This window comes from Oreochromis niloticus, linkage group LG6, assembly GCF_001858045.2.
Source record: "Oreochromis niloticus isolate F11D_XX linkage group LG6, O_niloticus_UMD_NMBU, whole genome shotgun sequence".
NCBI classification, from domain to species: Eukaryota; Metazoa; Chordata; class Actinopteri; order Cichliformes; family Cichlidae; genus Oreochromis; species Oreochromis niloticus.
Window position 1 is genome coordinate 17,599,268 of NC_031971.2, and position 26,649 is coordinate 17,625,916.

The window sequence follows — 26,649 nt, forward strand, 5'->3', positions numbered from 1 at the left end:
AGTCTGTCTGTACAAGGGGGAAACACAGATTCCAAAAGGGGAATCCAAACCAACTCAAAGTCCTAAACCTAAAAGTAAAGATGAGCAATTATAAAGTGCATGACATACTGCAGACAAACTCTAAACCGGGCTTCAGGTAGAAATATAAATTGTGAATGATATTTACTACTTAACCTGATGACAGTAATTATTAATGAAGGTGAGAACCACGTGAGACAAACTGCTGCGTGCTTGTCTAAAGTCCACGGTAAATTAATAAAATGGTGACACTGACTAATGACTGACATTTTGGTGCAGATGTTCTCTCTGGTCCAGTTGGACGCCTGACTGCTGCTGGACCCGAAGACGCATGAATGCCCTTTATTTGTGTGGGAAGCTCTGTGTTGCGGCATTGATGTTAATGTTCCACAATACAGGCCTGAAGGATAAAAAGCAGAGAGCACGAGACACAGAAGGCTGTCCTCGCCATTTACCTCAGCTCGGCAGCTGTCTGGTGGTCATGGCCTGACCTGTGTATAACACCCTGTAATGGCTTTGTAAACATGAGCGCGCAATGCAGAAGGAGGGACAGAGGGCATATAGTAAGAAGGAAATGAGGGAAAAGGCCTGTAACTTAAAAATCGGATTTACTGAGGAATCAGCAGAGGAAAGAATCATTTCACTGAGTGCCCGTCTCCCTTCACCTCTCCTCCACTTTCTATCTGACAGAGACACTGAGTCACAGTCATCAATGGGTTTCTTTATAATTGCACCAGCCTGTCATGAGTGCATCTGGAGAGTAATTAAATGTGTTAACGTTCCCTGATGACTATACATACAAATGAGCACTGTTACTAAGCAAACTTTTAAAAAAATGCACAAGTTTTAGCTCAAACTTGAAGTAAATCATGCTGAAAAATGGTCCACTCTGTATAATGTTGGGAAAGTCACAGTGTTGTTTCTAATAAAAACTCTAAGCAGTTTGGAACTTGAAAATACAATTTTTCATGAGGTCTTTCAAATCTAATTTTCCACATCAAAGTAAACTTTCTTCACTCAAATCATGTGACACACACACACACACACACACACACACACACACCAAGTCTCTCAAGTTCCTTGAGACATAGTTTTTTGTTGTTGTTTTAAACGGCTAACATTATTATAACACTTACTGCATGCACCCAACACAGTCAGACATGCACTACTCTGCACTGTTTATAGACGCAGCCAATAATCCCACTTCACTGTGGGCATTGAGTAAAACAGCAGAAATCTGATTCCAAGGGGGAAACAGTATGCTGAACAGAAGACTCGTCTCATCAGCTGCTGACCTTCCAGTTTGTTATTCCAGTTTAAATGGAGTGGTATGAATCCTAATGAGGCATAAAAAGTTTATAGTTTTTTTGGAGCATCATCGTGCTTCTAGAAATTATTCAAGATTTACAGTAAGGCTGGACATGTTTTATGAAGTTTACATGTTTAAAAGTAATAACCTGAGTTTTTACAGCTACTGGCTGAGAGACATGAACATGCCACTGTGCTACGTGAAAGAATGCCACTTTAAAGATGCCACTTTGTAGTCGCCACTCAGAAAATAAAACGCATCAATCTTAAATTTCATTCAGTTAAATAATCACTTTATTTCATTTAAAGGAGTTAGTTCAATTTAAAGCTCTCCATCTTTCATCTGACATCTGTTTCTGTAAATGTTGGCGCGGCAGCTCTAATATGATCATGTGCCTGCATTAAAATCTCATTTGTAAACGTATGTACAGCACGCAGTAAACGCGTGGTCAGGGGCAGTGACAGGCAGGACTGCATTTATAATAAATGAAAAGCCAACATGACAATGACAAATGCCCCGATTTCCATTCAGTAGATCTCATTATGATTCACGTTATTAGTCAGTATAATAGAATATCAAAAAAAGTATTTACACACTGATTTTGGATATCAGCAGCAGGATCGACATTGGCGCATGTTTTTGATAATAAATTATAGGTGGATAATAGAACGATTATGTGTTTGCGAGTTGTGTGTCCTAAGGCAAGCATAAAGGAAGCTCATCAAATGTCAATACTATTTATTTATTTTGCACGGTATAATTACATTACACGAATAGACTGCCAGAACAGAAGCGCTTCGATTTAAGATACAATGAGGACAGCGGCTTAAATCAAACAACATGTCTTCGGGCCAGCTTTAGAGTGAGTGAGGCCATCTAGAAACATGTCCTGCCAAACTTATGAGTTGAATACTGAGAAGATCAAAAGCTTCTTTCTTGTTCATAATGTACTGCTGAAGCGGTAAATTAGCCAGTGCCTGAGCCCAAGGCATGCGTGAAACCAGCAGCACACGCCGGCTTGGTCACAGTAGGAGGGGCATCTGTGTGTGTGTGTTGGGAAGTTCAGGACAAAGGTTGGCAGGGGCTGGGTCTGATAAATCATATGATTCTAGAAAGACAGTTTCCTTTATATCCCTTCTCTGTGGCTTTGATCTAATCTGAACAAAACGGTAATGGATAAGTGTGGGTTTGTTAGCTGCTCATCCACGTGTTGGCTTTGACATAATTACCAGAAGCACGTTCTGACCTACCTGTTGTCTTCTGATGGAACTGGCAGATCTCTGATGGAAAGTACTACCCTCTGGCCTGGGATATGAACCTCGAGTAGAGGCCTGGTCAGGGCTAGACTTCTGGGCTGCCGCATCAACCTGCTCTGACACCAGCGCCTGTGAGAAAAGAGATGGCGCATATGTTGGTGCTTGAAAGGCTGAAAAGAGACGACTGAGATAGGCTGATAGAAAATAGAGCATGGTTTGGTGACAGCTGTTAATTTGTCATGTTTATGTCAGAAAATTAGGAATATTTTCCACGTTATTCCTCAAATTTGAGTATTTCAGCTGTAACAAACACACCCACTGGCCACTTCACCATATTTGCTTGTCAATGCAAATATCTAAGCAGCCCATTACATGGTAGCAGCTCAATTCAATCAGGCACGTACACGTACTCAAGACAACATGCTAAAGTTCAAACCGAACATCAGAATGAAGAAGAAAGGTGACATAAGTGACTTTGAATGTCACAAGGTGGCAGACATGCTAGTTTGAGTACTTCAGAATCTGATGATCTACGAGGATCTGGCTGCTCAACCATCTCTAGGGGTTAGAGAAAACAGTCCAAAAATGAGAACATATTCACTACGCAGGAGTTATCTGGGCAAAAAGCACTAGAGAAGAACAGAAAGACTACTTCAAGTTTATAAGAAAGCAACTTAATTACCCACCTTATAATCAATTAGATTAAAAACAAGGTATACAGAAGAGCACCTCTGAATGTACAACATGACAAACCTTGAAGGAGATGGGATACCACACTGGGTACAACTTGTGTCAGCTAAGAACAGAAAACACAGAATACCACTCGCATGGGCTCCACAAAACTGCCAATAGAAGACTGGAAAAACATTGCCTGGTCTGATGGGTCTTGATTTCTACTGTGACACTGGGATGGTAGGGCCAGAATTCCGCATAAGTAACATCAAAGCATCGATCCATCCTGCCTTGTATCAATGTTTCAGGCTAGTAGTGGGATGTGGTGAAACGGGAGATTCACATCAAAGATGTGCAGCAACTGTGTGATGCTCTCATGTCAATATGGACCAAAGTTTCAGACAAATATCAAAATATCAGCACCTTATACAATTAATGCAATAAAGAATTAAGGCAGTTCTGAAGGATAAAGAGGATCCAACACATACTAGCAAGGTGTACCTAATAAAATGAATATGTTCTCTTTAAATTAACAGCAAGCTATTAATGAACCAATATCAGGCTAATGTATTTTTTTTATTGCTTAATTCAGTTTAAAGTTTGCTTAAGCTTAACCAAAGCAATCTGCCTTTAATTCTTTCCACTGTACAAAATACTTTTTTTAAAATAATGTTTTAAATCTTTAATCTTCTTTGTGTACTTGCAGCAGTCATGTACTGCATTGCGTTACAAACGTGATAACAGTTTGCCCCCATTCACATGGGTCTTAATAGAGTTGTACGAGCAGCACACTGAGTGAAAAACCACAATCATGCCACAGACATAAATGGCCTGTATTTATATAGCGCTTTTCTAGTCCCTAAGGACCCCAAAGCGCTTTACACAACCAGTCATCCTCCCATTCACACACACATTCACACACTGGTGATGGCACAGCCATCCTGGGGCGCACTGACATAGGCGAGGCTGCCGGACACTGGCGCCACCGGGCCCTCTGACCACCACCAGTAGGCAACGGGTGAAGTATTTTTCCTTTTGACTGAATCTATGGTGGTCAAGATTAATTAAAGGGAAGATGAAAATATTACACTTTGGCATCTTGTCCCAACTGTCAAGTAGCATGCTCTCTAAATCAACTAAAACGTAATTCTTGCTTGCAGTTAACATTCAAAGTATGTCCACCATGTAGTTAAAAAGATTGGCAACTTTAGTTCACTGCAGTCAACACCCAGATATCTCATCTAGTCAAGAGATAATTAACTAGCATCTCCACTATTTCGGAAAAAAGTGTATAATGAGACACTTTAAGCCAAAGCATTAACACAATCAAGACTAACCAGAGGGGGTTTCTGTATGTACAGGGCAACAACTGTCACCTTCAAACTGCCCATGTCACTCAAACTTTAATCTCTACACTTTAGCTACTGTTGTGTTGTTATGCTGTGTGTGCGTTTCTGTGCAAAGATATTATAGCTTTAAGGACAGCATGACTTTTAATCCACTGCCAAAAGGCCACGTGCTGTATACACAGTTTTTATAAAGCCAGACAAGCCCTTTTATAGTTCAAAAACTCATCCACATACCTCTTGACTGCATCACCTGCACATATTCACGCCTTTTCTTAAATCGTTAATAAAAAAAAGTGTGAAACTAAAGAGAAAAAAAGCCTCACCTGCTGCTATCAACAACACTGACTCAACACATCAAATTGAAGCTCTTTGACAAACAAAGGCCTTCACCACCGTGTTGTACTGGGAGGCCAAGTTGTGAAGAAAACCACACAGGATGTCATCACCTTTTTTCCAACAAGTCCTGATTGCATTATCAGAAACCTGGCATCTGGGCGTGACCTTGTTAACTGCCAGGGTAATCAACTTTAACCAAAGGGGAGGAGAGGGGATGATAAATTATTAGTGAGGAAGATTTTGTTCATGTTTTATTAAATTGGCCTGTCAAAGGGGGTTGGTCAAATTATCTGGGGCCTCGTTTATTGGAGGCCGGCCATATTGGCGCATCTGTTACAATTATTTATAATTTCCAGGCAGGCAGGAGGATGGAGTGCGTTTTTCGGCATCAGCCACATAAAGCAATTTAGAAATTAACTGATGCGGGAGCGTCTGACTTTTCTTCCTCGCGAATTCTCTCTCGTCGCCCTCCTGATTTTCATCCAGCGGAAAACAGAAAAGCCGGGAAGCCGTTAAAAGAGCAACAATATATATAAACGGGAAAAAAAGACAAACAGATTACACGTAGCTTAGAGTAAACATAGAGACGGCGCGGGAGCATGAGATTGAAAGAGAAGAAGAGAGCATGCAGGTGTGGTGAAAAAAAAGGAGAAGAGCAAGAGATTGGGAGGAGGCTGAGGGAGGGAGGGGAGGAGGAAAAAAAGAGAGAGAAAAGCCGGTCTTGGTAATTACTGAACACGATTAGGTTCTTGGGGGAACTTGTCTGGCACTGGCGGCCCTCACATGTGAGGATGCGGCAGGCAGGACCATATGGAGCGAGGCTTGTGATTGTGCTCCCTGAAGCTCGTGACCCGTCTGCTGCCGAGCCCTTGAGCTGAATGTGAAATGAGACTTGCCAGGCCTAATGTTCTACACATGCACCATTTATGCCACAAAACAAATCTGATCACTGTTAATTATGGAGTAGCTATAATCAGGAGGGGCTCCCCACCCACACACACACACACCCCCAAAGCCACTCACTGCATGGATACACAAACGCATGCTCACACAATCGCATTCGAATAGATCTGTGGAACGACAGCATATGTGAAAGTGATTGGATAGGCCTGAGAAGTGAGGACTTTAAGCAGCGCACTCTCAGGCCTGGCGCACTTTGTATTCAAGATGGTGAGTCTTCAAAGAGCATGTGTCTTTGTGCATAGATGGATGAGTGTGTGTTTTAACTGGCAGCGCAGTGGAGGGGGACTTAATAGAAGGACGGCACACAGTGAGTAGGAAGTAGGTGCGTGTATGTTTTCGGAGTGTGTACCCAGCCCTGAGTCCTCCCACACAGTCTGTTTGACCCGGGTGTATGTGCTAGAACGAGTGAGTGTATGTCTCTGCAGCGGCACATGGCTGTGCTTCATTAATGAGGCGAGCTGTGCTACACAGAGTTTCTCATCTAATGAGAGCAGTTGAGCTTGTAAAACACACCACTGGCATCTATGTCATTAGTATGTCTCTGGCCCTGGACGTGGGCCAGCTCCAAACACTCACCCACCCACTCACACGCACACACACAAAACACATGTTGACAACAATATTTACTACTAATACACACCCAAAACTCAAACTCATGTAGGCAATACTATTTAGTGATAATACAACATTAGCACAGCACACATAACATTAGTCACTGACAAAAAATGCATTTTAAGCATTTTAGTTAAAGGAAGGGCATTCGTCTTAATGGCTCAGTCACACTAGAGCAAAAATAGGACAGCAACTCCTTGCGCCTAGGAAAAATCGGTGGTTGCCCGGTGAAAGCAGTGAATTGTTTTTGCTGTCTTAGACTGATTGAAAGTTGTTGCGGTGACCAACTGGTTGCCCATAAGCTGAGGCTGTTCTAAGTAGTTAAAGTAAAGTAGTAAAGTAGACATATATTCACAGATTTAATCCCAATTAATCACTGTATTGTCACAGATTGCATATAATTGCCCACTTGACTCCATTTAATTGCACACTGATAGCAGGCTGATTCTGCCTCATTGTCTATGGCACCAAAATCGCTTTGAAGACTCCAACTGACTGCAAGTGGTGATAGATCTAGTGCCTGCCTTGAAGCAACCATTTCAAAGGCAACAAGATTGCAAGTTCATTGCACATGGTTGCAATAATTTTGGTCACAATATGGTCTCCAGTCACCGTTTTCCTCATTGTGACTGTGGCATGAATGAAAACAAGGCCTGTGCTTTCAATCACATATTTGCCAGAGTACAATGATGAACATTCAAAGCTAAATTCATATATGTGCTTATTTCCTCTCTGCTTTTTTTAATTGAACTTAATTTTATGCTTATTAGGGTTAGCAATATCGTAGCAATTTGTTACTACAGTGATACCTTCCCGACAATAGCAATGCTATCATTATACAGTAGTTTTGATACTCACTTACACATTTCTTTATTGCATTCATGTTAGAATGCAATGTAAAGCTAGACGATCAGGACGTCATGCCATCTACAGCCTGACATGGAGATGTTTGCATCACTTTATAAACCTGCTTTTTGATTTGCTTTACCCTGCATTTTTCACATCACCACAATTCAGTTATCTTTAGTTCAGTTTACCATCTTTCATTTGGGAAATGCCACAATTGACTTAAATATTGATAATATATTGCAAAACACTTCTTATGTGATGCAATATAGTACTAACATTTGGCAGTCCTTAATCCTTGTGCTATTTTACAGAGCACTACAAAATCTAAGAAATTAAAAACCCAAGGTCTGCAAAGTGCTTAAAAATACAGAAATAAAAATTACAATACTGAGACAAGCTGGACAACATACTAAACTCATCCTCATGCCTTTTTGAGTGTCTATTCAACTTCTAGCTGAAACCTGATTTCATATTTCTTTGTGGCATTATGTTTTCACCCTTTCCAGCCGACGACTGCCATTAATGATGATGATGATCAAAAGAAATGCCTCACCAAAGCCAAAGGTGACCTGACAAAAACGGTGGGTGTATAAATTTATGCACGTGTGAGCATCTCACTAGCACTTTAATTACACATCTAAAAGCGTTTAAATTAGCCAACATTAATAAAAACCCAGGAGCAGATGTTAAAAAATGATCTCAGCAAGATAAGGGAGATGCAACGTGTGGGGTTCATTCGGTTTATTAAAAAAAAACAGGGGGGGGAAGGCCCGGTCATGTCTCTAAATGTTATTTCTGTGCTTCAGGCTTAGTATGAGACCTTACTGCATTTCATGTATCATTATAATAAAGCTGCATTCAAATGTCTATGGACATAGTTTAAAGAAAAAAAGAGGTTTTATGTTAACATTATTGCTGTCCTATTGAGATAATGAGACAAACCAAAGCAAACAAAAAGAAAAAAAAAACAAACCTTTTTTTTTTAAATAGGCCATTAAAAAAAGTTTCAGTAAACATTTGAAAAGACACAGGTGCTTCTTCCCATTATATTTAGACCAAACTTTTCTGGATTGAATGTGAATGCCTAATTTTCTCTTTCCAATGTTGATGAGAGAGTAACCACTGTTTTGAATGACTGCCCACATAATTAACAACTTACCACTCATTTACTGCGGTGATGATTCCAGAAAGCCTGAGGTCTGCTGTGGATTCTAATGTTGGTCTTTAATCACAGCTCGGCTCTGATAGTAGCCAAACTCTAACTAAACTACAGTAAATACAAACGATGCAGTTAAACGCTTCTGAATAATGAAATGTTCAGACTAGCTAGTTTTCTGTCTGCTAATGAGGGAGCCTGCTTTGCATCTAGATTGCGATGGTGACCACCCAACCTGGCAACCCAAGCCTCCCTAACCTGGCAATTTCACAGCAGCTCGTTGTGCATGGGGGTCATCCAGGTGCCTGATGATCAGCCAGGCCCTAAAGCTAGAAGATCAGGGCGTCGGGCCATCTACAGCCTGACGTGGAGATGTTTGCACCACTTTATAAACTCAAACACAGGCAAATACCCACACACTGGACAACTACCTAAGCACAGGAGCAATTAGCTGACTTTTGATGTACTAAAAAATGGTGACAATCTATCTAATCTATCTACATACAGAGACAGACTGATAGATATTGTATTTATATTTTAATTTGTGAATAAATAACAAAAATAGATTTAACAGATAATGAATGAGCATAAACTGATGTAGAAGGTGACATTATTCAAGGAGAAACCAGCCTGATTAAAATCAGTTGAGCTGTGTGGTCACGCCACACACTGCCCACATTTGAGCCTTTGTAAAGTCCTGTTCAGCTTCCTGTAAAGAGTTAACTTTGCATAAGACAAGCGAGAACGCACAATCTCGGTGCGCAGCATGGAAATGTAACACACAATAGGTGTTATTCCTCTCACCCCAACCCCTCCTTTATCCCCGCCCCCACCAAAAACCACTGCGGGTGGGGTGTTCAAAGCCGTCGCTCCGGTCCATATTCAAATGAGCGCTGTGTCTCCCCCCCTGTGCTCCTGTTGCGATCAGCACTTTGATCACCTCCAATAGTAACTTCCACCAAAACATTTAAAATTAAAATCAAATCTGCCTTAACAACCCGAGCATTTGAATTTAACAGGTGTTCGGGAGGAAGTTGTTACAGAATTTGCGATTATGTGCTCGGATACACACACACACACACCTTCAGTCAAACACACAACTATGAAGACACGGACGTACCCACACGTACGCACAACCTGTCAGTGAAATTAGAGAGTGGGAAATAGAAAACCCTCCTGACTGAGCGCTATACCTTGGGATACCTGATCTGTTCACTTTGATGTCAGTGGGTAAGAAAGTTAAAAAAACAAATCAGCCAGACAGCAGCTACATGTGTTCGGTAAACAAAAGTTATCATTTATTCTTAGCTTTGGTTATATACATGATTTTTTTCTAATTATGTCCCAGCCCTGAAAATTGTGTGAGCTGATTTTTCACTCTGAGAGACAAGAAAACACATGCAAACATATATCAGTAAGTCACATTAAAACTATCTGCCTTAAAATGGTGCATGACAAAAAAAAATTAAAAGCCCCCCAAAAACATCTGCATAAATACCCAGAATTTCCCAGCAGCACACTGCATTGTAACGAGATGATCGATGTTATTCACTTCACCGGCCAGTGGTTTTAATGTTGTGGCCAGTCAGTGTATGTGCCCACACTACACACACAGAGCACTAACTGCATCTACTCTAAATGTAGTATTAATTACTGTGGGAACACTACAGTACTGTATTTAATTACTGACTAAATGATCCATTTATATTTTACCGCTGGTTAAATTAAGAGGGTTAAGTGAGACAGGTTCATTGTAACTCACTTAACATTTGAACTGATATCTTCTAACTTGCACAGTCTGGGAGCAGCACTTTCAGAAAATCAGCCAATCAAATTAACGAATTAAACGCTGCGGAGGCACAAACATTTCTCCGCTGCTGCAAAAATATCATCTTGTGTTGCATCAACTAGAGTTATCTGAAGGAGGAAACTGGAATGGTAAGTCATAGAGCAGAAGAGACCGAGAGACTCCTTAAAATGTCAAGTGGTGTGCCAGAGAACTGCTGATGGAATAAAGTGTCTCAAGATTTGACTTTTTTCCCCAACTAAGTGTCTGACACTCTGTGGTCTACCACCTATCATCATATCGTTAGCAGTTATTAAAGGCCTCTATTGCCTTGGGGCGATTGGTTCAAAAGGCACAACGCTAAAGCCAAAGTCCCGCTGACTGACAGACGTAGAATTGTAACTCTAACATCATCTTCAAAAACATTACTGAGTTCCAATTAAATCACCTCTCTCCACCTCTTACCTGGCTTTGCTGTCTGACCCGCGTGTGTTAAAAGGACTTCCAGTTACTTGGGTGGGAGGGGAGAAAGGCGATATCTAAAGTATATTATTCAGAGAGTGCGCGTATGCCTAGGACTGGCGGTGAGAGAAGATCAGATAGCGGACATAAAAGACACTGGTGCTCAGAGAGATGGATAGATCAAGGGTGAACTAGAGCAATATCAAACGAATGATTCTGAGTTAAAGACCACCACCACAGGCCATGCTGGGGCCAGTCAGTTATTACTGTGCCTGCAGGTCCACCTACACGTTGACATCTCTGTACCTTGGGACAATTAGATACCAAGTCCAGGCAAGCAATTGACAGAATTATCAAACTATAATGTGTTTGTTGTGAAAGGAAGAAGACAGATGTAATGTCCAGGGAACTGTAAGCATGCACTTTTACTTGCTCTTACTCACACAAATGCATATCATAGATTGGCATACTTGCTATGCTAAGATGTTTTTAATGCATTTGATGATTAAGGCCTTTTTGGAACACACAGTGAAGAACGAGAATAGTGCTTACCTTAAAGTTGGTTTGTTTTTGTGGAGAGGGGTAAATGGCTGTTAGCGGAGGCTGTTGTTGCCGCTGCAGCTCCTGCTGAAGTTGTATTTGTTCCTGCTGCTGCTGTTGTAGCTCAGCTTGGAGTTCTAAGATCTGTTGGTCTTTCTGCGCCAGCTGGCTGCTCAGCTCCTGGTGACTCTGGCGGAGCTTGGCCTCACTAGACACGAGAGCCTGGTAGCACTGACTCAACTCTTTGTATAGCTGTCAACAAATATAAATAAGACAGAGAGGTTTATAATCCAAGCAAGAGGGAATGGAAGGGTCAGATCGATGGGAGGAAAATGACACAAAGCACTCATTAGGTGACATTAAGACTGTCTTATATTCAGTAATGGAAAAAAATAGGGAAAAGAAGTGGTTAACAACACGTGTCCCAAATGATTTATGTTTGCAAAATGTCTTTCTCTATGATTCCTCCACGTGCATGGCAAAGTAGTATGCTGCAAACCCAGTCACAGTAACAGAATACTTTGAGAAAAAATGGCTTTCTGGCAGACACAAAAATAATTGTAGGCTACAGCTAGCTTGGAAATAAATCACCACAGTGGGTGAGGCCTGAGTGAAGCGCGACGAAGAGGTTATAACACTGTTGAGTTTGAGGTTGGGAGTGTGTGTGTACTTGTGAGTACCTGCTGATAGGAGGTAGCGTCAGCAGAGTGAGCCTCTTCTTGGTTCCGCAGAACTCGCTGTGTGTCGAGGTTGAGTCCTTCCAGTTGCTTAATCAGGTGGCTCTGCTCCGCTGCATGCTCTGTGCTCCGTCTGTACAGCGTCTGCACTTCTGCAAAATCACGACTACACACAGGCACTTGCATTACACGTTATGCAAAGTCAAACAGTACACAACAATAATGTGCTGCTTACATTAAATATTGTGGATTTAGTTATATTTTTGACGTATTCAAGGTGAGAAACATAAAGGTTGTGTACTGATGTTAAAATAACTATTTAAAAAAGTATGCCAGAGAACCTGAATTAACTCAGTTTTAATCCTTTTGGATTTTAAGATAATAGCACATGTGTTACAGCTGTAAAAGTCTAACTTTTGATAACTTTTGATAAATTGATAACTTGATAACTAAAACTGAACTCAATTCATAAGCCTTTAATATCCTTTAATATCATCAATGTCTAAATGCACAACAAAACTATAGAGCAATAACAATCATAAACTTGTATGCATATTACATTATTGTAATGTATTTATGACAGCAGATTTCCTTCTTTTGTCAACAGCGGCTACATTTCTCAACATACCAACATTCATCAGCGCCAAAAGGTCATTTCCATCTTGTTTTGTATCCACCAATGGAATTACCACAAAGCGCTTCTCGAACTTGTAAGGAAATCTTTAATCACCCTGCTAAATCCACAAGAATAGTCTATAGCCCTGGTGTGACTGACATGTCAGAGTGCCTCTGGCATTAAAACAGAAAAGTAGTTAAAAAAGGTTGAGATTACCACTAAGGCTCCTACAGTTCTCACAGTTTTTATCATATCGACTAAAGCTTAGCCAAAGCCTGCCCTGTTTCCCTCTTCTCTCTTTTTTAAAGCATATCCACTATGCAGGGCTTATCAAGTGGCTTTAGGTGAGCCAGAGTGGAAGAAATCTGTGTCACCCCCAAGCCTCACAGCGAAAGAAGCAATATACTCACTCCTCCATGCAGTAACCCATGTAAATCGAGGTATACACATATAGTACGTCTATATCGGACAGAATTATACTTTAACTAATGAAATTAGCCATAAATATCACCTATTAGGGTTTGGATGTTGCAAGAACAGAGACACTATCTCAGCTGGTACAGCTTACCAAAGGCGATCAAGTTGTTCATGTTTAGTTGCCAACTCTGTGTCTTTGGAGGAAAGCAGAGCTTCCAGGCTGCTACTGTGGCTCTGCAAGGCAGTCAGCTCCTGACAGGTGTTGTGCAGCTTCTCCTCTAGATCCTGATGTAGAAGAGTAATAACAATGATTTTGTCAAATTTAGAGGCTATCCTTAAATGAAATGCTTTAAGAAGTATTAGTATTATTATGTCAACGTTTTGATGTGTCAGTATTTATTTTCTATGGCAAAATCCTCAAACCAACGCAGACCAGCATCGTTAAATTTCACTTGTCACATTACTTTTACTGGCTGTCTACAAATAAACAAATAAATGATTCTAAAACAAAAAAGTGACAGAAAAGCAAGGAAGCAAGCAAGGAGTTATGATGCCTTCTTTACCACTTGTAATAAGTCGGCCACAATTTGTTACTTCACAGCAACCAGCTGTACTAGTTGCTGTGAAGTAATCGAATAGCAAAATTTAGATTTAGTTCTAACATGACAGTCTATCTGAAAATGTCTTTATTGTGCTGTTTCTTTGTATATAGGATGTGCAGACAAGGCGTTAGTTAGCTTTGCTTTAATTTAAAGAAACCATTTGAGTGCAGCAGATTAAACAACATCAAACATGTACAGGTCACCAAACCCTGAATTCATTCGACGCTAATTAATATCAAGCAAATTATGTGAAGAATGCTATAAGAAATTTTATAATCGGTCATATTTTTTTTCACGTATTACACATCTTTGCGACTCTGTATTTGCAGAATATTCCTCCACCTCTGTTCGGGTTAAGAAAATACTAAAACTACACAGGTGTATCTTAACAGTGCACGCAGGTCTACATTAAATGATAAATTCCCGAATAAATCTTTGCCATGTCAAACAAATTGGCATGATGTATCCCCTGCGCATCTGATATTTTCCATCACCAAGTTTCAAATCAATGTATGATACAAAAAAAATATTATAAAACAAGTGGAGTGTCTTAGACTGTGATGGATGTGCATACACTAGTCACTGGGCTCATCCCATCCAAGAGTAATTACTCTGCAGCTCTAACTTATTCAAGACTCTCTGTCTGATTCCATTTGACTAGGGGAGCAATATGTTTCACAATGATTAGTCGATAAGGAAGGGGAGGAATGTGAGGTTCCTCTGTAGCTTTTATTTCATGAGAATCTAGGAAATAAAATTTGAAATGTAAAAAAATAAATAAATAAAATATTCAAGAACTGCGATTTGATTGGTTGAATGTTTAAACAATAGCACAGTTGATGTCTTATCGTATTTCTCATGCTCACAGAGAGAAGAAGCACTGATCCATAATGATGATCAGAGCAACAGATTCTGAAAGTTACTTGCATTTGGATAATGAAACACACCTGACCACAAACTCTTGAACCAACAGGCCAACGACTTAACGGAAGCTACTTTCGGTTGTGGTCTGCTTAATTCTTCTTCTTTCTTTTTCTTTCTTTCCTTTTTTTTTAAACCACAACTCAGGAAGATCTGTCTGCCCTACGTTAAATCATAATTTTGTCCTTCCTTTGAGTGCAGTCCCTGTTTATTTAATTCTGTGCTTTGCTACAGAGATCTTTTTATATTCACAAGCTGAAGAGGAAAGGGTGTGAGGGATCAGAAAGTTCAAGGTGTGTGTGAGTGCCTTTGTATTTGTGTGGACCTGTCCCCACATTCATACCTTTATTCTGGTCTGGGCAGCATCCCTCTGGTCTCGTTGGCTGTTGGCCTGCCTCTGCTTCTCCTCCAGGTCAGCTTGCAGGGCGGCGCAGCGGGAAGCTAATCCCTCTTTCTCCTCCTCTAGAGCCTGCACCACCTGCCGCTCCTCCTCCTCTTTCCTCCTACATTTTGTCTTCATTTCCTGAATAAGGAAGATGTGTGTGTGTGTGTGTGTGTGTGTGTGTGTGTGTGTGTGTGTGTGTGTGTGTGAAGAGTAGATGGGGAGGGGGTCAATAAGGCCAAATAAACAACGGTGACAAAAGAAGAGAAAAAGAAAAAGTAGCATTTCAAACTGAGAATTGAAAAAAGAAAACTGCAAAGATCCAAAAAGAGAAGCAGCCCATGGGGTTGAGGCTGAAATGAATATGTAAACAGTGGACCGCTTTTTCTGCGGGAGCCCACTGCATGGGTCGCTGATTGGCCAAGGTCACCTGTGCTGTATGACTGGACCCACGCGGCCAGTGTTTGGTTGGTGTTGGCCGAGCCGTGCTGCAAGAACTGGGCTCACGTAGGTACAGGGGCCAGTCTGCCAGCCTTAATGACAGGCTCCTAATGAGAATGGTGCTGGCTACAAAACCCATTAGACTCAACCTAGGTCTCCTTTGATGCTGTCCCCCACGATTTCTCACCACGAGACCCCACCAAGACTGTGTAAGGACCATCCCTTTATCAATTAATCATAGCCATGTCCCATCTAAGCATAATTAGGCAGAAGCCACACCATTGCATGCACATTATTCACTTTCCCCCCACTGAAGGAGGCATTAAGTATTTATCTGCAAGTTAACAACCTGCTTTTCTCTGGCTCGTGCTTTCTTTCTCACATGCAGACTTTCCAGCTGTTAAGTATTCTCTGTTGTCAGTAGCGGGAAAGTAAGCTGAAAGCAAGAAAGGGTGAGACAGAGCGAGGGTGGAGACAGGAGAAGAAGACACAAAGACACTGAGATTGTGTTCAAGAGGGCTGAACAATCCTCTTTCTCTTCTAAATGATTCATACCCCCGGGGCTAAAGCCACGGGGGACTTGTCGTTTTCGGTGCCACGCAGAAAAGAGACTTTTGAAAGCGGAGGTCCCGACTGCCACAGAAAATTTGTTCCACCAACCTCAAGTTCCTGACTCTTATTGACCAGTTGTTCACGCAGAGCTGTCAGCTCCTTCTTCATTAAATCACTCTCCTCTTCCGCCGTCCTCCTCTGTAACAAGCCGTTAATCTCCTGCTGCTGCCCGGTCACTCTCTGTGGCAATCAGGGTGACACAGAAAGAACAAAAAAAAACCCAAAAAACTACAGGTTACATTAGGCATATCATTTTTTTAACCTTCATTTTTTAAACATGTTGTAACAAAACAACAAGACTATCACTTTTATATTTACTTTCGTAATCAATTGGCGTTGATTAATGAGCTATTCATGAGGTCTACAAAGCATGAGTGAATGCTTGTTGGAATTTCCTGGAGCTTAAGGTCATGCCATTCACTGTCATATTTTTGCAGCAGTCCAAAACCCCAAAGTATTAAGTGTACAGACAAAAGAAAGACTGGAAAACATTATCAGCATTAATTTTCTAACCTGACAATCAATGAATAGACTAAATGATTCAGCTCTTAAAACAAGCACTAGTGTAAAGTAATGACCACCCACTTTTTATGTGTTTACTTCATGTTTTTTGGCAGCCTTTATGGCCTTAGTGGGAGGAGGCTGGCTTCTTAACACTGTATCAGCTGGGGTTTGGCATTGGCTGGTAATCCACAGTCTTCTGTGGGTACACCCTCCTCTCTCAAATAACACCGTGCTCTGGGATGCAATTAATTGCCATGTTGAGGGAAATCGCTCAGATATATCCAGATAGTGGATTTAGCGTTCCTTGCTACTTCTAGCTTGCCGTGCTAAGAACAGTGGGGCTTTAATAGATTTATACTGGAGAGCGGAAAATAAATTCAAACGCTGATAATGAGATAGGGAAGAACAATTTGAACCCCAGTAGCACTCAAGTGATAGAATAGTGGGGGGGAGCGGGTTGTGCCAAGTTAAGAGGTCTAGGACAAAGATTAGTGTCTGAAAATTCCCAGTACAGTTCAAAAATGAAAGCTAACTATGTTACAAAAGCAAAGAGAGAAAGAGGTGAAAGAAAAAAATGAAGACCAGCAAAGAACAAAAAAAAAAAAAACATAATCAAAGTGGGAGAACTGATACATTAAGAAAAAAATCTGAGATGCTATGTGGACTCAGCAGACCATCACATCCTTGAAAAAAGAAGGAAAACCTATTAATCACTCTGAGGGTATGGCTTAAGATTGCAGATGAGATGATGACTGTCAGAGGGCTGGATGACACAGCACAGAGTGCGGCGCTATCAAGGAACTTTTCAGAAGAAGTGCAGCAAAAAAAAGGCTTTGAAAACAAAGGAATTCCTCCTATAAAACTCATATAAACTTAGACATGGGCGTTACACTGAATGAGAGTAATAAATGAATGAGTTCATTTAAATAGCTCTTAAAAAGCAGTTGAAAGACACAGCACAGTTAAGTCCCACTCTCACGAGACGGATTTGCAGCTATCTACCGCCTCATCAATTCAGTCTATTAAAAAATAACCAAAAAGTATCCATCAGATTTGATGGATATCCAGATATCCATCACATTTCTGTAAATTAGGGAAAAGCATTTCAACAGTGTGAAACTTGTGTCACACTGTCATCTGGATAATTCAGAGGGCCATAAGTAGCATTTGTAAGCTTGTAAGTGCCAAGCTTGCAAACACAGCAATGGAGTCGTCATCTGTGATGACTTATACCTTAAAGGCACAAATTTTACATTTAAAACAAAAAGTCCACCGTAATCACGTACCTTTTTGGTCCAGTGAGCAACTATTATGATTGCTGAGGAGGGTAATGTCAAAAAGCACTGGCAAGCTGATGACTCCATTACAGCCAGTCTCATTAAGAATGAGCACCATTCTGGGTGAGGGACACTAATGAAGGAGACTGACAGATGCTTCGGTGAAGAGATGATGATTTGGAGTAAATTACATTAGTGATGTCATTATCATTAGCCATCATACCACCAAGAACTATAACTCAGGGGTTAGAGCAAAAAAAAAAAAAACAGGTATGAGAGAAAGATAAAGATCTAAAGGGAAATATCAAAGCAGCATAATTTAATTTGTATTTTTATGGCATTTATGAATTAAAGTTTCAGCAGACAGTTAAACAAGCAAGACAAAAATGCTTGTTTGTAATAAAATGACCATGAAAATGAAATAAAAAGCCCAAGGATTGTTTTGTCTTTCTGTGAAAGACTCACTAAGAGCCACTAGAAACGGCTGCAACTTAAATGTCAACTATGAAGGCATATGACCACAAGCTCAGCCTGAAGATAAATGCTGCATTCCTTTTACAGCAGAAGTCGGATGTCAGAGCTGGGAGTAACGTCACTTCCAAGTTGAGCGCATTCCAGTAGCAGTTGGAAAAACAAGGGGAAACAAGCTTTATTTTGTTCCCTACCAAGGTAAAGCCATTCATCAATCGCTGGCAGTACAACAAAAATGCCAGCAGCACACTCAAGGACAGAGCCTGGTCACTGTTTCGTGTATGGCTTATTTAGTCAGTCACAAATACACAACCGTGGTAGTACTACAGGTTTTACAGTTTCATTGTTGTGAAGTCAGGGTTGGTGGCGCTTCTACATTCGAAAGGAAAATTGCTTTGCAACCACCGGGTAAGCTAACTTTTAGCTCAGTACACAATGCAGGAACTTGGGAGCAGCTTGTTAATCATGGAAGCTGAAGCTGTACATGTACGTGTGTGTACAATATGTACACAGGGTATGGGCTTATTGCAGTGCTTATTGGGGGAAAAAAAGTAGAAAAAACCCAAACCTAAATTTTTAGGTTTATATGTACTGGATTTGTTCCTCAAGTCTTGTGCTGGGATTGAGGGGGCACTCACATTAACTGATCCTTTCTGTGGCCAAGCGAGTTTGACCCCCAAGGTGAAGTTTGCTTGACTAGTATAAGTGCTGTGTAATGTGCCGGTGCCCTGGCCCACTTAAAGAGGAGAACCCAGCCATAGTTCACTTGGACTTGAGCACAGTATGCATGTAGCATGATTGCTATGTACACACACTCCTGAGTAGCAGCTGTCTCCATTAGAAATCATTCTGTCAATTCATTAATGAACATGTGAGAGCACAGTGTGTCACCACAACCCCATTGTAGCCACAATATTCATAAAAAGCTCATTCGCAAGCACTCATGAGCCCATTGTGTACTACAAGAGCGCTTTTTCAAGAAAGAGAGAAGAGTTGACACTCCGAGACAAACTGATGTGAACTTGGGTCGGATCATTAAGGGCAGTGTCAGCACAGGCCAGTGGGAAGTGGGCAGGGAAGGTGATTGTGCTCGGGGAGGGTACAAAGTAACCGTGCTTAGTGTGAGGACATCCTTACTCATTAAAGTGGCGCCTTTTGAATTTTTTTTTTTCGTAATTATAATAATCATATGACGCAAGGAAACATAATGATGTGTGAGAAAAATGGCGAAAGACACTACTTTGATGTGGAAATCACAGCAGCCACACACTTCTGTGAGTGTGCAGAAGTGTGATGATTTTTTTTTTTTGCATAAAACTCTTTTTGAACACTTTTTGTACATTTTCATATTTAAACTGCGCCGTGACAATTTGAATTCCTATAATCAGATCTGACAGTAGGCCAGCAGCGAAAAAATTAATTGACTTGCTGATGTTCATAAGGAAAAGTTGTTTGCATTAGAAACTTAAAGCTGGTTAAGGCAAACATTTTGATACCTGTTCCAACTCTTGAATCTTGTAGTCTTTAGACTGAAGGATCTCCAACACTTTCCTGTCCTTAATCTCAGCTTTGTGCTTCTCACTAGAAGGAAGAGTAAATACACAGAATATTCATGTGTAAATAGTCAACAACGATTAAGGACTTGAGAGCATACAGAAGAATAGGTTTATCTATTTAGCTTACACTCAAGATTCTGTCCAATCTTACTGGCTTGAAACACATTGATTTCTAACTTTTCTCTATAAACAGATGCTACATATAAAAATAAGCATGAAGAACTCATTGATTTCATTACAAATGAGATTTTCAGTATAGGAAGTTCTCTGGTTTATGAGTGAGCATTGACTGCATGCAGGTGAAAACCATGAGCTATCATCTGATAGTGATTTCACTTTTTTTTTTAATTCATCTGCATTCATAGTTCGACTGTGAACACATGGAAAAGGAAATTGTTGGCCCAGATATCAACAATCCCTTTTCCAAATATCTGCTGGCTACTCTGGAAAGGTCAAAACACTGACTTTTGCCCCCAGAGGGCAAGTCCTTGGACAAAAGTTTATCGGTTTCAACTACAAATGTTTAATTATTGATCACCTTCTGCACTCATCAAAAGAAGATTCTTTGCCTTAACATGTCGCCAGTGTTCTCATCATTATTTTAATATTTAATAATGCTAAACTGTAAGAAAATGAAAAGAAAAACTTTGTTTACTCACTGGCTACTTACGCAGAATTACAGAGCAACAATACAGCAAAGTTTAAACCTCTCAAGCCCACTACTACCTCTTTTATCATAATGAACTTTTGGGGAGACAAAAACAAGTCTGCAATTGGGGACCTGCTTGTTTCAACTAGTCTGGACCACCGGGGACCATCCGTTCCCTCCGCTCATCAGCTGCTTCTTCTACACCTCGGGTCTTTGAGGCCTTCTCTATCGTCTCTTTGCCTCTTCTGATCAGCCCTCTCCCCTGGTAGACACTGAAATAAGTATCTGGTGTCCCTGGAGGGGGCAGGAACGCAGGCAGGCCTAGCTGCATCTCCTCATATATTGGGCTATGTTCACCATGTCCTGAGCATCCAACCAATCTCTCTACAAGATCCGCACAGGAAGGGGAGGGAGGGATGAATGGCGGCTCCCAGTGGACGACAGCGCTTGACTGGAGTCGACACAATTACCATGTCAATATCCTCCTGCGCATCAGGTGATACAATACACATACACTCTCTGGGTGCGTGTTCCCCCACCGGTCTCAGCGGACTAACCCACTTTGATGGGTTTCCTAAGGGGCTATAAGGAACTCAAGTGGGTGTGGAGTAGAAATGAGAGGCACAGGTACTGAGGAGCACTCTGCTGCTGCACTGTGTTTTTACCTCTATTAAGGGTCTACTAACAACTGACAGACCTCAAAAAGTATGCGATGTGCACCAGTGAGGAAGAAAATATGATTTAATGTATCCCCTAAGGAAAAAAGTCAGTAAAACCTAAGTACTAAATAAAGCTTTACACAAAATTTAATGGCAGCTGGAACGCGTGAATAAACAGCTTTCAAACTTCAGCGATAAATCAGAGTCTCGTTATGTTTTTTGGGTGTTTTTTTTTTTTTTTTTAAATCATAAGAGGAACGCAATTCATTTCTCCAGATGTGTCTTTTCCTACAAGTTCCCATGCCACTGTTCTCAATGGAGCTTAGCCATCCTGCAAAAGAGGTCATATTCAATCTTGCAATTTATCCAGTAAAGACAAGTATTTGGCAGGACTGTTTCAACTGTCCAACATGTGAGCAGCAGTGGAAGAGTGTTTTCATTAAAAGGGTTTCCACTGTTTGAACTGCTAGACCAGGGATAAGAGGGCTTAAATCAGCATCTGCACCAGATTCCGTCATAACCCCAGTAGAACGGCCAAGGTGCTTTAAACACCCCTTGAACGACTTTCACACACACACACACACACACACACACTTGCTTCTCTTCACTTGCGAGATAAGGGGAAGGTTCGTCTGCTGAGCCTCTCAGGTAGCAATGTGAAAGATGAATCCACTCACCGCTCAACCACCAAACTGACAGCCTGGGTCAAGTCTGGATTTGCCACTTGCAGCCTTTTCCACAGAGACCACACAAACTCCTTGTCTGCCTGTGAGAGTAAAGGATTCAGCAAGTCAAGAGAAATAATTTTTGAGAAATGCGATGATAAAATTTGCATTTGATAAGCCCCTAAAAGGAAAAGCAGCAACACATCACAGCCCTTTTTCAGTGAGAAACAAAAAGTTAGGATGCTCAGTGACATTAGCATATGACAACTGGGGGAAGTCAATCAATAATTTAAAGAACTTGTAAAAATATAAATATATAATATTTTTTTCATCTGTCCTGCCCTCTCTAATCACCAGCCTCTCTCTAGCGGCAATCTCCATCGCTGAGATGTGACCTTCGACTCAAGGGGAGCGAGCATTGACACTTGTCATTATGCACTATTTATGACTGGGGAGAGCAGGGATCCAAATCAAAACACAGCAGTCGAGCTTGCATTTTTCTTTATTAATCAATTGCTCTCCGGATATGTTTTCCACTACAGCTCCAAAGTAACTAGCCCCAAAGAAACTCAAAACTGATGACAGAGAGAGTCATCTTCAAGCAGAAAAACCCAGCCAGCCCCTGACACATTTCCAATTCAAATTGTCTCGCTGGTTTTTCAAACATTTTTAAGCTACATTACATTTAATGAGGGACATCTAAAAACTACATTTTCTGACATTAAAAGACAGAATTATACCAAATCGACTTAATATAAAATTATCTGATAAATTATGTTCACATCATCATAAGATAAAAGTCATCCCTCCCACTGGAATCTACTGGTCTCCAATTAGCACATGAATTTTAACCCCCTTCTCAAAAGTGTCTAATCAATTATTTACTGAAGTGGCAGAAGCAGACCTTGATAAGACCATGAGCTGAACATATAAAGTGGAAGGACTGTAGATCTCTGTCTCGATGCGCATCTGTGTGTTTTGGTATGTGGTTACACAGATCGGGAGCGGGGTGAAGCGGGGATAGAGATCTCACCAAATCAACCCTGGAATGCAGCTAACGATTAAATTAGGCAGCATGGTTTACTTGAAATACATGGTCTCCCTCTGCCTGGCCTTTGGCTGCCATTAGCCCTTCCATGGACAAATGTTCAGTCAGGACCCTCATCAAGAGCTCTCCTCGGCCGTATGCGTACTTAAAGATGCACTGAATGTGTGTTTGATGATGGCTGAATTATTCATTTTGAATCTAGACACTGAAACACCACGAGCTAAACATACCAGAGAGAGAGCGAGAGCCACTGGAATTCAGCACATATTAGTAAAATTAGCATGGTCTAGCAGGAACATTTGCTGGCTGACAGATGAGTGTCTTTGTAGTTAATGGCTGTCCTGAAGTAATCACGCAAGAGACTTAAGACATCAGTGGTATTCAAATGCCACAATTTAAATTGTGCACGGTAGAACTTAAAGTCCTCAGATATGCAGAATCAGTGATCTACTCCAGATAAGACCACCAAAGATGGCTTTCGTGTCAGCTCAATATAAGTGAGTCTGAAGTGAACAAAGTATACAGTGCGTAGTCCTAAATACAAGTGAGAATAACATTTTTTATAATGGTTTTTAAGTTTAAAGGTGCAATCAAATGTTAAAGTTTGCAGGCAAAAGGCCTACTCTTATCCATTTCAGGGTTGTTGTGTTGGAGGCTATTCCAGCTGGGCAGGTTGCCAGTCTATCGCAGGGATGACACAGAGACACAAATCTACGGCCGATTTAGGATCACCAGTTAACCTAACGCACATGTCTTTGAACCGTGGGAGGAAGCCGGAATACCCTGAGAGAACTAATCTAATCGCAGTATTACAAAAATTATATGTGAGAGAGGGTTGTGTTTGGCTAATATTTTCTTGGGGCAAAATTCATGGAGAAAATTTGCAAAACTAACATTATCAGGTGACACTGCTTTGTCTTAAAAATAAATTTACTTGCCAAATAATTGTCTCACTTTTTATTCACCGACTTTCATACTGTTTCATCACTCATACATAATTCTTTTTCTTTCTTTTTCTAAGGTGTGTCAAGGCAAGATTGTTCCTGGCTAAGAATGGGCCTCTGGAGAATGATTACCCACATAACCATAATCAGTCTGCATGCAGTGAACAAGAAAAGTTTGTTTCCTTTGACAGAAATCTCTCCACTTTCCTGTCATCTCTATCATTCGACAAACAGCTCTAGTAAATAAACCCCAGGTTAGCAAAACCAGTTACATAAACATTTTTATTACGTTCGTGGGGATTTTTTTCCCGTCTTGTCTCCGGCAAAGTTATTTCAGCTGTCACTTACTCATACTGACTACCGATGCATTTGCAGAAGACACAATATGTTTCTTTTGTTTATTTAATCACATACGTCAATACATGGATTCACTCCACTCTGATGCCTTTGTGTTCTCTCACTGAATAAACACTTGAAAATTGGCTCCCGAAGTCAAACCAAAGTTTATGCAGAGGATAAATAAGGTAACAGGCACACATGTGGTTACACACAAACAGCAGCGCAACGAATGTTTGTGTCCAACGTGTTAGGTGGTTTATATTTCTACTTCTATTAAAAACCTCAAATGTAACACCTCATCTGCTGAACCCCACAGCTGTCTGCCTACCTGTGTAGCAAGGTGGTGTGGATACACAAAGTGAGAAATGCTGGGATCAATTCACTCATGTTATTAGACACCACCTGGTGGTGAGTATGCAAGGACTCCCTCAATCACTGACTCACAAAGTGAACATGAAAGCCTTTGGAAATCTGCTCATGAGCATGTCGTGCCTATCTGTGTATTATCTGACGGGGGCCCTCCACACTTTTTCCTGTCTGTGCTAGACATTCAATAAGGGTGTAATCAGGACATTTACATATGCATGAGGGAGATAAATATGCTTTATCTAGTCAGTCAAATGTGCTTTATTTTAAAATCACAAGTAGCATCCTGTAAAGGGGTGGTTTTCCAGCCATGTCAGCTGACTTTATGTAATATAAAATAAGGATTAATGGAAAGATAAGCATGAGAATATAATTTCTAGGTCTGTGACTGACTAGCACACAGAGATAAAATTAACAGTAACTACTTAATTTTGAAATTAATGAAGGTCCACAATTTATAGCAGAGAGTGACAATTGAAAAGAAATGAACGCTCAGCCTGCAGAATAAAAGGTGCTGACAACTGTGTGATATATATGTAGTCTGAAAAAAAGTCATAGTCAGAGTGATAAATAAAGTAAAGATTAATATAGTGAGTTACACTTTTTAACACTGACAAGAGTTATGTAGAAATCACAGCCAAATGAATGCTTTGTTTGTAACAGTGATGTAATGATAAGGGTTGTAACGATGTTATACTCAAGTAATCTGGACAAATCACTATTTTAGGGAAATCAAATGGGTTTTTTTCTCTCCTACTTTTAACTAAATCCAGCATTGTACAATGAGCAGTGGTACAGTACAGAAGTGTGTACACATGGCTTTAAAACAAAAACCCAAAACAAAACATTCACACACCTGGCATTGCAAAAGCTCATCTGATAAAGTCTTCAGCTGCTCCTCCAATACCAGGATGCGAGAATCGTCTTTGGAGCTCATTTTCGGACCTGCAAGAAGGCAAAAGAAAAAGGTTTGTAGTGATGAAATATTAAAAGAAAAATCTCAGTAACTTGCAGCAGTGGATCAAAACAAACATGTCACAGCTCAGCTATTTAAACAACGTGTGATTAGACTGCTTTGCATCGGATTGACAAAACTAATTGGAAAGGATTTTAGCTGACTGAAACCATACCGACAGGGACTTTGTATTTATTTATGTGATGTTAGCATATTGGCGTTACAGGTTTCTACCACTGAGGTCTACCGCTGAGGAAGAAATAAGCAAGCGTCCAGGACAGCCCTCCACGTATTTTGAGGACTGATAAGTTCTTACCTATTTCGATCGCTTGCTAACCACGCAGATATCAACCCTGCAGCAGCACCAGGAAGACCAACACTGAGATTACTTAGCTAGCGTTAGCCACGTAAAGCATAAACAGTTACACTCTTTCTGGTGTTGACAGCTTTCCGAAGTCAGAGCGCTAGAAAAAAAAAAGTCACGGCATACTTCGAACTGTGAGAAATTGAAGGGTTCACCCGTGTACATCCGTTATATTGTTTTGTACAACGCCAGATGAAACATCTGTGTGGATAACACGGCTGTCAGTAACCAGGGAGACGGTTTCCTCTTTTCAAACAAGCCCGCTGTTTTCCGCTTCTGTCCCTTCGCGTCACAGCCGTCACGTCACTTCACGACAGTAGCAGTTCATAGATGGCAGTATGATCGGGATCGGCAAGGGTGTTGCTAGATTGGATCAGCCAGGGGAACGCGCAGGTCAGTTTTGATTGGCTTTTTGTGATTTGTTAAGACCCTAAGTTGCTTTTTGCTGTTTTTCTTTTGTTTTCCAAAATAAAGTGTTGCACACTGATAGCCTCCTTGAACTGCGATTTTATGAACTTTTTCCCCTATTTATGAAAAGTTTCATAGTTTTGTATTTTCGCTTTTTTTTTTCTTTTTCACTTTGAATTTTTGTTTTCAATTCAGTTCACTTTCATTGAGATTCAGGGGCGAATCTATGTTCAGAGTTCTAGGGGGGACTCAACGCCCAGTCATAATGTTATGTGCACAGTGCCACATAATTGATAATAAAAGAATATGCTGCCTGCAAATGCACTCAATGCTTTTCACATTTCACATTTCACCCTGTCTGTCCACACACATGGATATGAAGCAAACCTGTAAGAGCTGCTTTTACAATATAGTTTTTTAATTCATACATACCCTCCTTTTATTGTACAGACACAGTACAGAGCATCA

General features: G+C 40.7%; 1 protein-coding gene across 4 annotated transcripts in view; it reads right to left on the reverse strand.

Annotated features, from left to right (window-relative positions):
• Positions 1 to 26,084, reverse strand: part of cntln (centlein, centrosomal protein) — a 90,674-nt gene extending 64,590 nt beyond the window's left edge. For 3 of the 4 annotated variants that reach the window (XM_025907649.1, XM_025907650.1, XM_005456975.4), the window contains exons 1-10: positions 25,726 to 26,083; positions 25,311 to 25,399; positions 21,770 to 21,858; positions 19,725 to 19,809; positions 16,025 to 16,156; positions 14,885 to 15,064; positions 13,170 to 13,303; positions 11,989 to 12,151; positions 11,321 to 11,560; positions 2,578 to 2,712 (exon numbers count right to left, since the gene is read on the reverse strand). In XM_025907649.1, the coding sequence (XP_025763434.1) occupies positions 2,578 to 2,712; positions 11,321 to 11,560; positions 11,989 to 12,151; positions 13,170 to 13,303; positions 14,885 to 15,064; positions 16,025 to 16,156; positions 19,725 to 19,809; positions 21,770 to 21,858; positions 25,311 to 25,391 (1,239 nt within the window). In that variant the 5' untranslated portion in view covers positions 25,392 to 25,399; positions 25,726 to 26,083. Of the gene's footprint in view, positions 1 to 2,577; positions 2,713 to 11,320; positions 11,561 to 11,988; positions 12,152 to 13,169; positions 13,304 to 14,884; positions 15,065 to 16,024; positions 16,157 to 19,724; positions 19,810 to 21,769; positions 21,859 to 25,310; positions 25,400 to 25,725 lie in introns of all 4 variants that reach the window. The other variant, XM_025907651.1, reaches the window with a different exon arrangement.
• Between the last annotated feature and the right edge of the window lie 565 nt (positions 26,085 to 26,649).